The sequence below is a fragment of the Papaver somniferum genome, chromosome 11 (genome assembly GCF_003573695.1).
Source record: "Papaver somniferum cultivar HN1 chromosome 11, ASM357369v1, whole genome shotgun sequence".
Taxonomy (NCBI): domain Eukaryota; kingdom Viridiplantae; phylum Streptophyta; class Magnoliopsida; order Ranunculales; family Papaveraceae; genus Papaver; species Papaver somniferum.
In genome coordinates this window covers 80760346-80773774 of record NC_039368.1, presented here as the reverse complement: position 1 = coordinate 80773774, position 13429 = coordinate 80760346, and the positions used below count along the sequence as shown (strand labels likewise).

At 38.9% G+C, this 13429-nt stretch overlaps 2 protein-coding genes, 1 non-coding gene and 1 pseudogene across 5 annotated transcripts; 3 read left to right on the top strand and 1 right to left on the bottom strand.

The window, feature by feature from the left end:
• Window positions 1-240: 240 nt before the first annotated feature.
• Window positions 241-5009, top strand: LOC113322498 (mucin-5AC-like). 3 transcript variants are annotated; one of them, XM_026570591.1, is made up of 9 exons: window positions 241-566; window positions 798-1046; window positions 1257-1517; window positions 1906-1940; window positions 2036-2110; window positions 2341-2494; window positions 2583-3403; window positions 3517-4552; window positions 4713-5009. In XM_026570591.1, exons 1-8 carry the CDS (start codon window positions 467-469, stop codon window positions 4507-4509), a joined length of 2688 nt encoding a protein of 895 aa, XP_026426376.1. In that variant the 5' UTR covers window positions 241-466; the 3' UTR covers window positions 4510-4552; window positions 4713-5009. The 3 variants fall into 3 exon arrangements, with proteins under 3 accessions (XP_026426376.1, XP_026426377.1, XP_026426375.1); XM_026570592.1 differs by lacking the exon at window positions 4713-5009 and having other exon boundaries at window positions 2589-3403; window positions 3517-4669; XM_026570590.1 differs by lacking the exon at window positions 4713-5009 and having other exon boundaries at window positions 3517-4669.
• A 529-nt stretch (window positions 5010-5538) lies between these two features.
• LOC113320154 (protein MHF1 homolog) lies at window positions 5539-8127 on the top strand. The gene is made up of 4 exons (XM_026568091.1): window positions 5539-5717; window positions 5810-5881; window positions 6898-6978; window positions 7327-8127. The coding sequence occupies exons 1-4, from the start codon at window positions 5606-5608 to the stop codon at window positions 7467-7469; spliced, it is 408 nt and encodes a 135-aa protein (XP_026423876.1). The 5' UTR covers window positions 5539-5605; the 3' UTR covers window positions 7470-8127.
• A 290-nt stretch (window positions 8128-8417) lies between these two features.
• On the top strand, window positions 8418-8538 carry LOC113325656. The gene has a single exon (XR_003348106.1). It is a non-coding gene; the product is annotated as a U5 spliceosomal RNA (small nuclear RNA).
• Window positions 8539-11495: 2957 nt separating this feature from the next.
• On the bottom strand, window positions 11496-12668 carry LOC113321452 (annotated as a pseudogene).
• Window positions 12669-13429: the final 761 nt, after the last annotated feature.

Sequence of the window (13429 nt, the reverse complement as noted above, 5' to 3'; positions counted from 1 at the left end):
ACTCAACATAAAAAAGATCATACGGTATGTATAGTGCATTAAAAAACTAAAAATTTAAATTTTACGTCTCTTTTCTACAATCGTGGGAGTAACAATTTAAATTTCTTTGGCTTTTTATGTTTTTTCTCTTTTGCTGATACACTGCCCTCATTTCTTCAGACGTGTCTACTATTTCCAATAAAGTAATAAGGGTGCTAGACCAAAATCTCCCGCTCCTCTAATTGTCCATAAAATTTAAATAGTTGAAGGGTCTCTAAATAAAAACAAAAAATCTCTCTCTCAATCCGTCGGTCTCTTCATTACAGCAACAATTTGTTTCTACAAATTCAAATCTTGTTATTATCTCCTCTAACAAAACCCACAACTCCCATTATCAAATAAATCGATCCAATTTTCCCTTTTTTTTTCCTTCTATATTTAGTTTAAATTATTTTCAAGATCTAGGGTTTCAAAAAATCTCTAAACAATGGCTGAAAATACAGAGATGATGAAAGATCTAGTAAATGTTGATCCGCTTCATCTTATTGATGTTTGTTCTGAAGATGATTGTCTCATCTCCACTCCTGGTAATTATCATTTTAATCCTCTCTTCAACTGTTCACTGTAATTTTTTTTATTATGTCTTGTTAATCGATTTTAGGGTTCAGAATTTTGGGTTCTTGCTTGGTTTCTATGATTTTTTTTGGGTTTAACTTGGGAGATCCTTATTTTTTTCAATTTGATTGGTAGGTTTAAGATGTTATCAGATTACATTGTTCTTTCAGCTCCGAAATTTGATGAGGTTAAAATTGTGACAGGGTTTGGAGAAGAAAATCAAAATGAGGATGATTGTTTTGATTTGTTTGTGGTTGGAGATGCTGAGGAAAGGGGGGATGGTAAGGATGATTGCTTTGATTTGTCGGAGACTGGGGATCCTAATACAAGGGATGATGGAGATGGCCAGGGACAAATGGACCAGAAAGAAACAGGAGGAAGATCTAGAAAAAATGGCATGTGTAATTTGCGGAAAAGTTTGGTGTGGGATAGTGCTTTTTTTACAAATGATGGTATGGTTTTGTATTCATCGTAGTTTTGATATTTGTACAAGGTTTTTTTTGACATATCCCTGCTGTATGCATGGTCATGTGTAGGAACTTTCTTCATCATTCATTATGTATATGTGATACACTTTAGATTTACATAAACACGTCTGACGAAGCTTATAAACTGGTATCTTTATTGACATGGACTTTGTGACAAATTTTTGAAACGTTCAGGTGTACTAGACGCTGAAGAGTTGTCTTTTATAAGTAATGGAATGAGGAAGGCAGCACCAAGCACGCTACCGGGAATCCAAGAAGATGTGCGGAGGTCTGCAGAGTCAAGCTCGACGTTTAACTCTACGTTAGATGGTGACAGTCTGACACGAGAAAGCTTTGAAGTTGATTTCTTTGAAGATGTAAGGGCGTCCATTCAGAGGTCCAGTAAATTGCCCAACGTGGCTAATGCAAACAGCAAAGTGATACCAGGAGTGGCAGGTTTGTATTTTGAAAACCTGCTCTTAAATGTAGGTCTGAATTCATTTCAGGACTAAACAGTTGTGCCAAGCGAAGGCCTGGCAGTATATTATAGACAGGCGTGGCTTTCTTTTTAGGCTTATTTGCATAAATCTATCTCAACTCCTGACCACTTGAAGTTAATGCTAGAACTAGAGGTAAGGCGTAAGGGGTTAGGAGTTGGTACCAACTGATAATGTTACATTTTGCCTAAGTGCTCACTACATTAAAGTCACCAACCAATGAGGCATACGTTGATTGTCTCCAACGGTATAAGGTTATGGAGATGGGCTTCTTTTGCATTTGCTGAGTCGTGTCTGCCTTTTTCATTTTTGTGTTTATCAACAAGCTAACAATTGTTATTATTCAGCTCCGAAGAAGGCAGAGCTTGCTGGTAGAAACAAGGTAATTTATCTAGATCACACTTTTCCAACTCCGTTTTGGCATGTCAGGTTCTTTCCGTCAATCTTTAATAACTCAAATTCTTTATAAAATTTCAGATGAAACCTGTTGTTGCTTCCAAGAGGCAAAGTGTGAACGCGAAGGAGGCTATAGTTCGTCCAAGAGTTACACAGGCAAGTTTGAACCTCCTAAGTAGGAAATACTGAACTTTATGTTCATACCATTAATCATCGCACATGGTTCACACAATTCAGATTGGTGATATTCCCTGAACTGTCAAAATCTCTTGGGCAGTGGCCTATGTAATTGTTAACTAGAGATGCATACCTTCCACACAGTGCAGAACTATCTAAGAGCTAGTTGTTGTAATTATTAATCTTCTGTAATCTTTTATGGATTAAAGCTTGCTGCAAGAAGTGGTGAGCCAATCTCATCGTCTCTTAAACCGCCGAAGATAGCAGGCAGGGCCAATCCAATCTCCGCAGCTCCAACGAAGAAGACTACATTTGCTCCCACCCGTGTCAAAATTGATAATAATACTCAAAAAACTGCTCCAGGTAAAAATCTAGCGGTCAAACAAGATTCCAGGTTACAGTCTTTATGCTTAATATTTTGTACAACTTTATCTCACTATTATTATCTCAGTCACAGGTAAGGGACAAACTGCCGCTGTTCTTAAGAAGCCCAGTTTGCTGAGCTCAAGTGTTACTTCTAGGCTTGCGCCTAGCCCAAAATCATCTTCAGATTCTCCCCCGACTACCAAAATGAAGCCATCAGCTTCTTGTTCTTCATTTACCACAAGCGGCAGCACTTCCTCTGATTCTACTGCAAAATCCCCCTTAAAGTCTTTGAGAAGTAAACCCGATTCCAAGAATGTAGCTCCTGTCTCTAAGCCAACCCTTAAAAACCCCTTACGGATCTCCTCAAAAGCTAGAACTGATCCTGAAAATTCTCGTCTTACAGCATATCTAAATTCGATTCCAAAGCCCAAGCTCCCTTCTAACATATCACCTTCCAGCTCAATTGACGGCTGGTCTACTGAGTCCTCTTCATCAACTTCTACTCTGACTTATGGATCAAAGGCAAATGCTGGTATCAGTACCCCCCACCGAGGATCCACAAATATTGGTGTTAATTCTCCCCGCGGAGGATCAGCAAATGCTGTTGGTAGTTGTCCTCGCGCAGGATCTGCAAATGTTAGTCATACTACTCCTCGCAAGGGACCCACTAATGTGGGTGTTGATTCTCCTCGCAAAATATCTTCTTTGCGTAGAGAGAGCCATGCCTCCCAAGCATCAAATGTGGAAATTCCCCCACCTTCTGGTAAATCCCCTCTGAACCAAGGCACCAAGAAAGCTTCTGCGTTATCTGCTTTAGTTTCAAATACAGCATCAGCAAATGGCTCCAAAGCCTGTAAACCGTCAGGCCTCCGAATGCCATCACCAAAAATTGGATTTTTTGATGCGGTACCTGTTTGCTTCTCTTCATGTTAACCATTTATATTTTTCTTTTCAGTACATCTCTGACAGTTCTCAGCTATTTTTATTTGTTGATTCTATTTTTATTTTAACTATTTCAGGAAAAATCTTTAGTAAGTACTCCACTGGGTGGTTCACAATCTCGTTCTAGCGCACGAAATGGTCTTACTGGGTCGGGAGAATCTCGACCTGTTACCCCCAGTGAGGAACTTGTCAATACGAAGGTTAATAAGCTTCAAGAGGGAAGGAGTGTAAAGCCAGCAGGTAGCATTAAGTTAGATTCTGTAGTACCTTCTGCTTCAAGCAAAAAGTATGCATCTTCGGAACAACTCCAAGAATTATCTCTTGATTCACCCAAGTTACCGGATGCTTCTGCAAAACTACAGGATAATTGTGATACAGCTTCAGAAGTTCAGAAGCACCCATCTTCAGGAACCCTCCAAACAGAACATTGTAAATCTTTGGATGTTGGAGAATTGCCGAACATCATCCCTGTTGATCAGGGTTCTGTTGCAAATGAAGAGAAGATGGATGTTCAACATTCTTCTGAGAATAGCACTGGTGTTGTAAGTGATGTTATTGTTCCTTCTGGAGAAGAAGAAACTCTGGTATCTGAGGAAAGCTTTGATGGTAGCATGACCCCTTCTAAGACATCAGGTGAAATGCCTCTGGATGAGCAAGGGCATCCTAGAGATAGCTCGGATTTACTACAAAAGAAGAATGATAAGGAAAATTTATCTTGTACTGATGATCAAGTTGATGGTTTGGTTAAACAAGTAGCAGCAGTGGATCTGAACGTGGAAGTTATCGAGGAGCCAATAGGAAAGAAAGACACCCATAATGGTGATGCAGTGGTAGTATCTTCTAATACCTGCACTCTTCTTGACCATGATCAGGAGGAGCTTGAAAAGATTTCAGCAAAGCTTAATCATCTCTGTCTTTCCCCAAACACCGTGGAAATTCTATATAGCACAAGAGCTCCTTTGGCAGACAATATTTCTTTATGCAATAAGAGTGAGCCCTTTGAGTCAGAATCAGAATCTACGGTGGATGCATCACAGTCAATTGCTGTTGCCTCGGACATACAGAACTAGAACAGCTAAACTATTGCAGTTTGCAAGTAGTTCTGATGATAAGGTAATCTAGTACGGCTGTTTCTAGCATTTCCTTGTAATCATATATTTAGATAACAATCCACAGATGTACTTGACTGAGCTGTACCAGCACCTTAATGAATTGCTCATTTTGATTGCCTGGTTTTCTCTTCATGACTTTGATTCTTCCCTGACTGCCACAGATCCCATGTCATTGTAAAGTTTGGCTCGATTGTTATAAACATTGACAGGCTAGCTGGAAAGGAAACTCGAAAGGTAGCCTAAGTTCTTGAAACACGGTATGCTCAGGTTTGTGAAGATGCTTCCCACCAAATCCATGGTGGTGGAGAATCTTTTCATGTCCCCGCCACTTGGGCGTTTTGCTCAGAGGGATGAGGCAAACTGTTCTACAGGTGGAGTTATCAAGAGCGTTGAAGTGGACATGTAACTCAGTTTGAACACTAAACTGAGGTGGTGGTAAAAAAAATTGTTTGAAGAAGCTCTAAGCACTGCAGCAAAAGAAAAGTGGATATGTAACTCGATTCCTCCTGAGTTAGATATTTCAAATTGCTGGAATACTTTTTCACCTTTTGCTTGTTGAGAAAAATGTTTTCCCAGTAAATATAGAGGATCACTGCCAGTGGGCGTGGATGAAAAAGCAAAACATGAAAAATCTCTTGATACTTGTAAATACTAGACAACTCCATCTCTATTGGACCATCACTTTCGCATCTTATAAAGACCATCTTCTCAGTCACCTTTCTGGCATCGGCCTTCCAATTTATATCAGATAACTGATACTAGAACGGAAAATACGAGCATGTTTGGATACAAAAAAATAGAAGTGTTTCTACTTTTCAGAATTAAAAATCAATTTCAGTAGTCAAAATCAGAAAAGAAAATCGTTGCTTGTAAAAGTCATTTCAAAATTGCAACGCGGAATTAACTTATGACTTTTCGAAAAGTCTATCCAACCACCCTATAAGGCACTTAGGCACCCAAGCCCAACACTGGATGTTTTCCCGCTTGTTTATTCCCCTCGCTCTTTAGTCTTTACAGTAACATACGAGCAGCGAAACCCTAGAATTTCAAATCAATGGATGAAAGAGACTACAGTGATTTCGAGCGAGAAGAAGAAGATGAATCAACTTCGAATGTTTTGAAGGATAGATTCCGCCTTTCTGTTATCAAAATTGCTGAAGCTGAAGGTTTTCTATAAATTCCAATTTCATTTTCAATTTTTTCATTTTGAAGGTTTTTTTAATCTGTCTCAATCCACGACTTACTGCAATTGAAACAGGGAAGAAGAACAATATGGAGGTATCTGAGCAAGTTATGGGTTGCATTTCTGATCTTGCCTTCAAATTTTCAGGTTAATCCCCTAAAGTCACATTTTGCTGTTGTTTGTGTTCTTTTTTATAAATGCATAAGTTGTAACTGGCATTGAAATGTATGAGAATGGTTTAGTTTCTGTATCCTTCGTGTAGAGTTGTACATAAACGTCGGAGATGTCTTTTATAATTCAGCAATGACATTTCTTCCTCATTTTTCTTCTAGCAATCACATAGTAGTATCTCGCTTTTACAATGCGCATTGTCTAAATCAGAAAGAATCTAGCAAATAATATTTTACAAGGATGCTCTTCTCGCTATACATACAGATATACATAAACAGATACAGTTGTCTTCAACCTACATACACAATTATCACGGCTTCTCGAGCTATCCAACTGCCTTATGTATCCGTATGCTTACCCATGTATCCTTTCCATGCTTCATAAAGGCACTTAATGTACCTCTCACTAGCAGATGCATAAACTGAAATACGATCGCAAAAGATTGAATAGTTCAATTCCTGCACAATCCTTTTCATGCTTCCAGTTGTGAGAAAATTAGAGAGTGAACTTTGTAGACATAAACAGGAGAAAGTATTCAGCTAGTCTTTGCGCTGCCTGAAAAATTGTCCCAATAACTTTACCATGGAACAAACCTTCATCACGTTCCATAGCTCATTTTCAGTTCTCTTTTCCAAATAGCTAGGGGCCTAGGAGTTCTGTCTGGATTTGCATCTATGATAGCATGTCTGAATCCTTACCGTGAGGAGATAGAATGTAACGGAATATAAGTCGGGTGATGTGCTACCACAAACTCTCTCCCTCATTTTGCAACAAATAGAAACTCTAGGCTCTTAGTATTTGGCTGAGATTTTCTACTATAAAATTTTGAATGTCTTCGGCCTCTTTTTACAGTTTGAAATGCCTTTTACCATTGTGTTCATAAGACCATGTGCGGAGTTAGTTTCTAGTTTGTGTCTCTTGTGTGTAAAACTGCCTTCTCTTTGACAAGTGTGAAACTAATGGGGTGGGGATGATATTCCTGTGGAAATCAGAACAACTGGCTAAGGACCTGGAGCTATTTGCACAGCATGCAGGTCGCAAGTCTGTGAACATGGACGATGTTATACTTTCTGGTAAGTGTATCAAGTTGTTTTAATTTTAAAATGCCTTATCAGGGAAACTGATATGCGTTTCTACCATTTTCTGGTTTCTGCACTTAATGTGTTAGAGCAGTATGTATCTCACACTTATCTGTAGCGCTTAACGCGACCAGATACATTCTTTATAGCTGTGGTTTACTCTTCAACTCTATGTTGTACTCAAGTGCATCACTGAGGGTACATTTTTAACTACTAAATCTTTCCTTTCCTCGCAACACTTTTTTCCTAGTCTTTTTTAGAGATATTACCCTTTAGTTGTTGCTTGAATAGCTGTTGCTGTTCAACATTAGTGCTAATACATTGCTCCTGATTTGGTTGCAGCCCATAGGAACGAACATCTGGCCTCGTCATTGAGGCTCTACAGCTCTGAACTGAAGGGGAAAGAACCCCAACCTGAGAAGAAGCGGAAGAAAACTTCAAAGAAGGAAGGCAAAACTCCCTCTGCGGCACTTCATATATCATGATCCCTATCCATTATCTTTTTCTTCTTTTAGTAGCAGCGCCGTGAACAATGTGTTACACACCCTGTCTAGAGCGGTATAAAAGGTTACTAGGATCGTTCTTCTAACCTCTTAGCTTTGTCCGTATGTAATCTTGCATCAAAGGATGAGATTTATCAGAACCAACAAACTCTCTGACCTTAATCACCATATATTTCAACCAAATTGGAAACTGGGAACTCAAAATATGGTAAAGACCATAAATTTTAACGACCAAGCATTATGAAGGGAAAAAAAACACAGTTTCTAATTTCCTGGAGAATCATTTCACTGAAGGAATTAGTTCTAAAGGTCAGGCTTGCGGAGTTTCATTCTTATGGTCGGAAAGAAAAGACAGAAAGTCTTTTGCGTGTTCGATAGAGGTTTCTACTCTCTCTTGGTTTCATACATTTCTCATCCAGGATATATTACAGGCCATGTATTTGCTATCCATTTGGCATGTATGTTCGTCATCGCCAAGGGCCATGGGTTTCACTTCCCAACAGTATAAGTGATCCAGATATACCCGAGTTTAAGAGTTGGGGGAACTTTAGATTCATCTTTGATATGTATGGCAATTATTTCTTTCTTATACTCTAATTTCCAGATAGTGTTTGAATTTGATGTGTATATTGTACACTCATGAAGAACTTCAAGTTTACAAACAGTTGCTCTTGTCTAAATTACCTCGGTTTCTTAGTGTTCTCGGCGTTGAGAACGACAAGATCATACAGTAGGTTTTATCAAGTTTGATGTTGGTAAAGAAAGACCAGCATCAAATGAGAGTAAGCAGGCCCTGAGACATAGTGACTTTCCAAGTTTTAGTTGAGAAGTAGAAATGAAACGGGAATAGTCCCACAAGGATTAGAAACCAGAACTCTCCCCGAAATGCTGTGTATAATAGCAGCACTCCACTCTCCCAAATGATTCACGCAGCCGTGCGGTAAGCACAGAGCGAACTATTCTTTCGCCTTTTACTAAAGAATACCGTGTGCTTGCCGCTTATAAGCGGCATACGCCTATTTTTGGAGGGTTTCTCTTTTCCAAGAGGAACCAACAATTCACAAATCCAAATCTTTAGTTCCAAGGCTCTCCCCTGCTCAAAGGTAAAGAATATGTCGCTCTGCTCTTTTTACAGATTGGTGTTCCTCGACTAAGGATCGGAAGGACTGCTCTGACATGATGGGCTACAGTATTGATCTTGGTTGCATTTATAGTTCAGCTTATGATGAGGCCTGTTTGCCATTCGAAGTAAGAAGATTTATCTCAATTGCAAAGAAGGGATTGGCTTGTATGATACAGAAACTGAAGAATTTGGGATAGTTTTCACGCAAGTTGGCTCAAAGAGCATTGTTCGTCTGCAGGATATAGTTGGCTCAAAGTGTTTCAGCACAGCACACATAGGAGAGGGTGCTGTTTATTATCTCTCATTTTAATGTCAGAATTAAGAATAATGCTAGATGCTCATGAGGAACGAGGACTTCCTTTAAGGATGCCAAGGTTACCATCTAGTCTCGGATCTTCGCTCTCTTCTACTACTTTCCTCCATTTACATGTTTGTAACTGCACCAGAACAGTATGCGAAAATTACTTGTCAGCCATCTAGTTTCTGTAGATAGTCAGAGTTTTTATATCAGCAATGTACAAACATACCAAATTAGATGGCACTGTAAATTTGGTTCTCCCCTTAGTCAGAGCTAGGGGCTAAACGTGTCATAAGCACAGTGTTCTAGATCATAACAGACTGTAGAATGATCCAATGGTCATTATAGAGTCGGTCCAGAACTCAAAATTTTCAGTTTTTCTTGATTCTTGAATTCCCTTTACTTATAAAAGCCAGATGAACGAATCAAAAACCCATGCATTCAGTTTTACAGACCCAAAGCAAAAACAATCACTCCATTGAAGAAGAAGAAGAAAACAAAATGTTGCTGTCAATGAATCATCAAACAACACGACCCAAGTTCTTGCATTTCCCTTCTTCTTGCCATGGAAGAAGAATTCAACACAAACCACCTCTTCTTGTTTCTTTTCCTGCAAAAACGTAAGTACTTGATCATCATCTTCTTCTATTCTTCATCTCTGGGTTCTTCTAATCTTCTTCTTTCATGGATTCTTAGTTGGGTTTTGTTAATTTGATACCTACAGGGAATTCAATCTCAGGTTCTTGCACTCTGCTAGTAAATCTGTTCTTGTTTCTCCTGCAACAATGTGAGTTCATTATCATACTTCTATTCAGAATTCATTCTTTGGGTTCTTGATGAATCTTGCTAGAGATTTTCCTGTGTTCTTAGTTGTTTAATTGTTTATATGATGTAGGAAATTTCGTCAAGTACTATATGCATTGCCAAGAGACAATGGAGAATTTTCATCTGACAATGAAGAAGAAGAACCGATAACTCAAGAAGAGTTTGTCAGATTTAGAGTATGTGGTGCATCGACGATTTTGTCAGATAATGGAGAGTATGTGGTTAGAGAAGCCGAACTTGAAGAAGAGTTTAAGGTAAATTTTTAAGTAATTTTGAAATTCTGCTTTAATTTGTTTTTTCTAATTAGATTTTGAAGGTTGGTTGTTTCTTTGAGTAGGCATCAGCAATGTTGAAAGCAGAAGGACTTTATGAATATCGGTCGCACAACCCGTTTGTGAGTAGCTACATAAAGAAGGCTCGCGCAGATAAGGTAAAATTACACTTACACTACTGAAACTTAGTAAATGCATCACATGAGAATGAAGGCGAGAGTCTATTGGCTTACTATCTGTCTGTCTATGCAGGAGTTTGATGTGATAATGAAGCGATACGCGATGCATTATTTAGAACCGTTCATGTGCATTATTGCTGTAAGAAAGGAAGGCGAGAATATGCTTCAACGTGTTATTGGAACTCTGGATCTTCGTGTCAAATATCTGTTAGAGGGGGAGACTTGTCCTGAGGTGCATTATAATTGGATAATTTTCTAATCTAAGTTTGCAATTTGATGTTGAGAATCACCTAAGATTTGAATTCCTTGATTTCCCAGGAACTTGTGAAGCTGGGGAATCTGTATAGCAAGTTCAAAAAAAGAGGATCAGAGAAATGTGGCATAATAACGAACGTAACTGTTGCTGAAAGTGCACGTCAGCAAGGCATTGGAAGCAGCATGCTCAAGTTTGCAATTGAAGCTGCAAAAGAAAAAGGTAAAACTATCCCTCCCCCCATTTGACTGCATAAGTTCTCTTCCAGGCATCCAAATTGCATGCTTAGCTGCAACCAATAATCTTGGATTTGGTATGTCGGCAGGTGCGAAGAAGATATTCTTACAAGTCGTCCGGGATAACGAACCAGCATGGGATTTGAGGTAATAATACTTCGTCTGATCTCTTTGTCATTCAGTTTCTGATGGTTACTTTTGATCAGTAACAATCTGGTCCTGACGTGAAAAATCGTCCCCTTTCAGATATTTGCAGAGGTGTCTCCTCAGCTGGAAGAACAAAACCTATACTTGTGCTGCTTAAATCTCTAGTCAGATTTAACTCATTCTTTACAACTGACAATAGCATTCATGGGAGCTAGCATAAGAAAAACAGTACGTACGTACGGGTACCATTCAATGTAAACAAGTGCGACTAAGATTCAAATAAAGGCAAGCTTTTGAGATTGTTTCATTGATTCTACATTTCTATGCGTCCTTATCATTTCTTATCTGTTGTTTGAGACATTAACGTGGTAATTAAATTTTAACGCAAACTAAACCGATCCGTCTTACTGAGAATGAGCTGTTTGCGCTTTAGATAAGTTTACCAAGCAAATGTCGGAGTTTGCAGCTCTCTACGTTTGTGCTTAACTGCTTGTGTTGTTTCAATAAAAAATCATATATGTCAGGTTGCATATATAAATTTAATGAATGCTTGTCGATGAGGTTGACGCTACGAACGTGCATCACATAACACTCCCTTGAGAGTACACATTTGGTACCCTTCAGATCAAGCTCAAAGCTAAGAATACCGTCTTATCTAGAACCAGCTTTGTCTAGTAGAAAAGGGAAACAATGCTTGCAAGAGTTTCACCCCTTTGAGATCAAGGTAACTGCAGCAAACGGAATCACTGTGGTTTAATTTGATGCTGTTTTAGGGCTTTTTAAAGGTACCTGGGAGTTTCCCCCTTTAAGATCAAGCTCTCTGCACCATGGAAACACATACAGCAGTAGAACAGTTTCCGTCTGTTTTTGTTGGTGCAACAAGCACAATTACATATCAAAACAAAACATACATGCATTCAAGATGCAACTACTGATAGTGAAACAAATAATCTCATATTAATACTATAGAAAGATAACCCATGTAGGTGCAGGATCTCTGGATTGGTAACCTCTCCCGCTGCATCAAATCGTGTTTAGCTGCTCTTCATCTGCTCCTTGATACCTTCGTAAAAACTCAGCAATTCATCAGAGCTTGGGAGATTATCTTTAATCACAGGAACTTCCTTAAATCTCTCAGTCCATCGATGAAATCTAGGAAACTTATCTGCTTCAAGAACTTGAACTCCTAGTACTTCTTCCACGGCTCCCAACCAATGTGCCAAAGAACTTCTTATTCTCATCCCCAATTCCACTGTTTTTTTCCGTGGTTTCGAGAATTTCCAACAGTTGTTTCTTTGCAATCTCATGTTCTTCCCCTGATTTGCAAAAGAAATTAAAAAGGCTTGATGTACCCTGCAAAATAAACAACACTAGAATTAGAAAATGTTACAAAGCAAACTTAATGAATAGTTATTGGTGAATTCTACCTTTTCTTCAATGAGTTTAATCCAAAACCGAGCAGTAGATCTTTCATAAGGATCTTTAGGTAGTAATGGGTATTTCTCCGGCCACGTTTCGTCGATGTATTCGAGTATAATCATTGACTCGCAAATGGTTTTACCTCCATGAACAAGAACTGGTATCTTTTTGTGAATTGGGTTGTATTTCAGCAACATTTCACTCTTGTGGTGGAGATTTTCATTAATGTACTCGTAATTGATACCTTTTAATTCTAAAGCCAAGATAACTCTATAGCTGTATGGACTGGGCCAAGCTCCAATTAGCTTCACTGGTGATTCTTCTCCTTCTCCCATATTGCTAGCTCTTGTTGTTGTTGTTCTTGATCAGATCTCAAAAGTTTGGTTTGGCTGACTGAACTTATAGCTCTAGTCTCAGCAGCAGTATTTGAAAATCTCATATTTGACTTGACTAAAGGAATTAACTTATATTATCGTTTCTGACTAAATGAGTAATGGGTTTCCAGAATTTAGAATCTATTTTCATGCTATGTGTGATGTCACCCATTACGTTTTCCCTTGACTGCTCTCATGTCTTGTTATAAGCTCGAGGATCTGACTCGGTGGGATGTGTGATGCACAGCCAATATACCAAGATCTTGCACATCAAAATCCTTAATGTGCCATAACAGGATTTGATTTTAGAATCTCAACTGGCAACAAGATTGATGTCATCAACCTCCAAAAGTTACAAGGTTGCAGATTACTAGCGTGGCACTTCGGTATTCAAGGAACAATCATGACTACTCCAAAACTTGGTGTCCAAGTGCCAAGCAAATTATAACATTATGCCCTTTCCATCAAAAAGAAAAAGAAAAAAAACAGAAACATGTGCAAGACAAGTAGGCATACTAAGACGCAGTAATGTAGACATGCATCTCAGAGTTCATGAATAGAGTTACAAGAGCTCTTAAAAAGGGCACGGAAACACTGCAGTCTGCAGTCTTTACCGCTCAAGCTAGAATCGAAAATAAATAAACCTCTAAAAAAGTCTCAACCAATACGATAATTCTACACTCACCACGGCTGGGATCCCGTGAGATCCATGGGACCCATAGGCACCCCCATAAGCTCCTGTGGGTCCCAGGGGCTGTGAGACACGGGATTTCTCCCGATAGATAACTAAAGCATACATTGGTATAATCAACTCGA

What these genes read in the sequence shown, in the direction of transcription:
- LOC113322498 (XM_026570591.1), top strand. Translation starts at nt 467, where the DNA reads ATGGCTGAAAATACAGAGATGATGAAAGATCTAGTAAATGTTGATCCG. An exon ending in AGTGATACCAGGAGTGGCAG is followed by an intron (nt 1,518 to 1,905) that starts GTTTGTATTTTG and finishes GTTATTATTCAG; the next exon opens with CTCCGAAGAAGGCAGAGCTT. An exon ending in AAATTGGATTTTTTGATGCG is followed by an intron (nt 3,404 to 3,516) that starts GTACCTGTTTGC and finishes TAACTATTTCAG; the next exon opens with GAAAAATCTTTAGTAAGTAC.
- LOC113320154 (XM_026568091.1), top strand. Translation starts at nt 5,606, where the DNA reads ATGGATGAAAGAGACTACAGTGATTTCGAGCGAGAAGAAGAAGATGAA. An exon ending in CAAAATTGCTGAAGCTGAAG is followed by an intron (nt 5,718 to 5,809) that starts GTTTTCTATAAA and finishes CAATTGAAACAG; the next exon opens with GGAAGAAGAACAATATGGAG. An exon ending in GGACGATGTTATACTTTCTG is followed by an intron (nt 6,979 to 7,326) that starts GTAAGTGTATCA and finishes ATTTGGTTGCAG; the next exon opens with CCCATAGGAACGAACATCTG.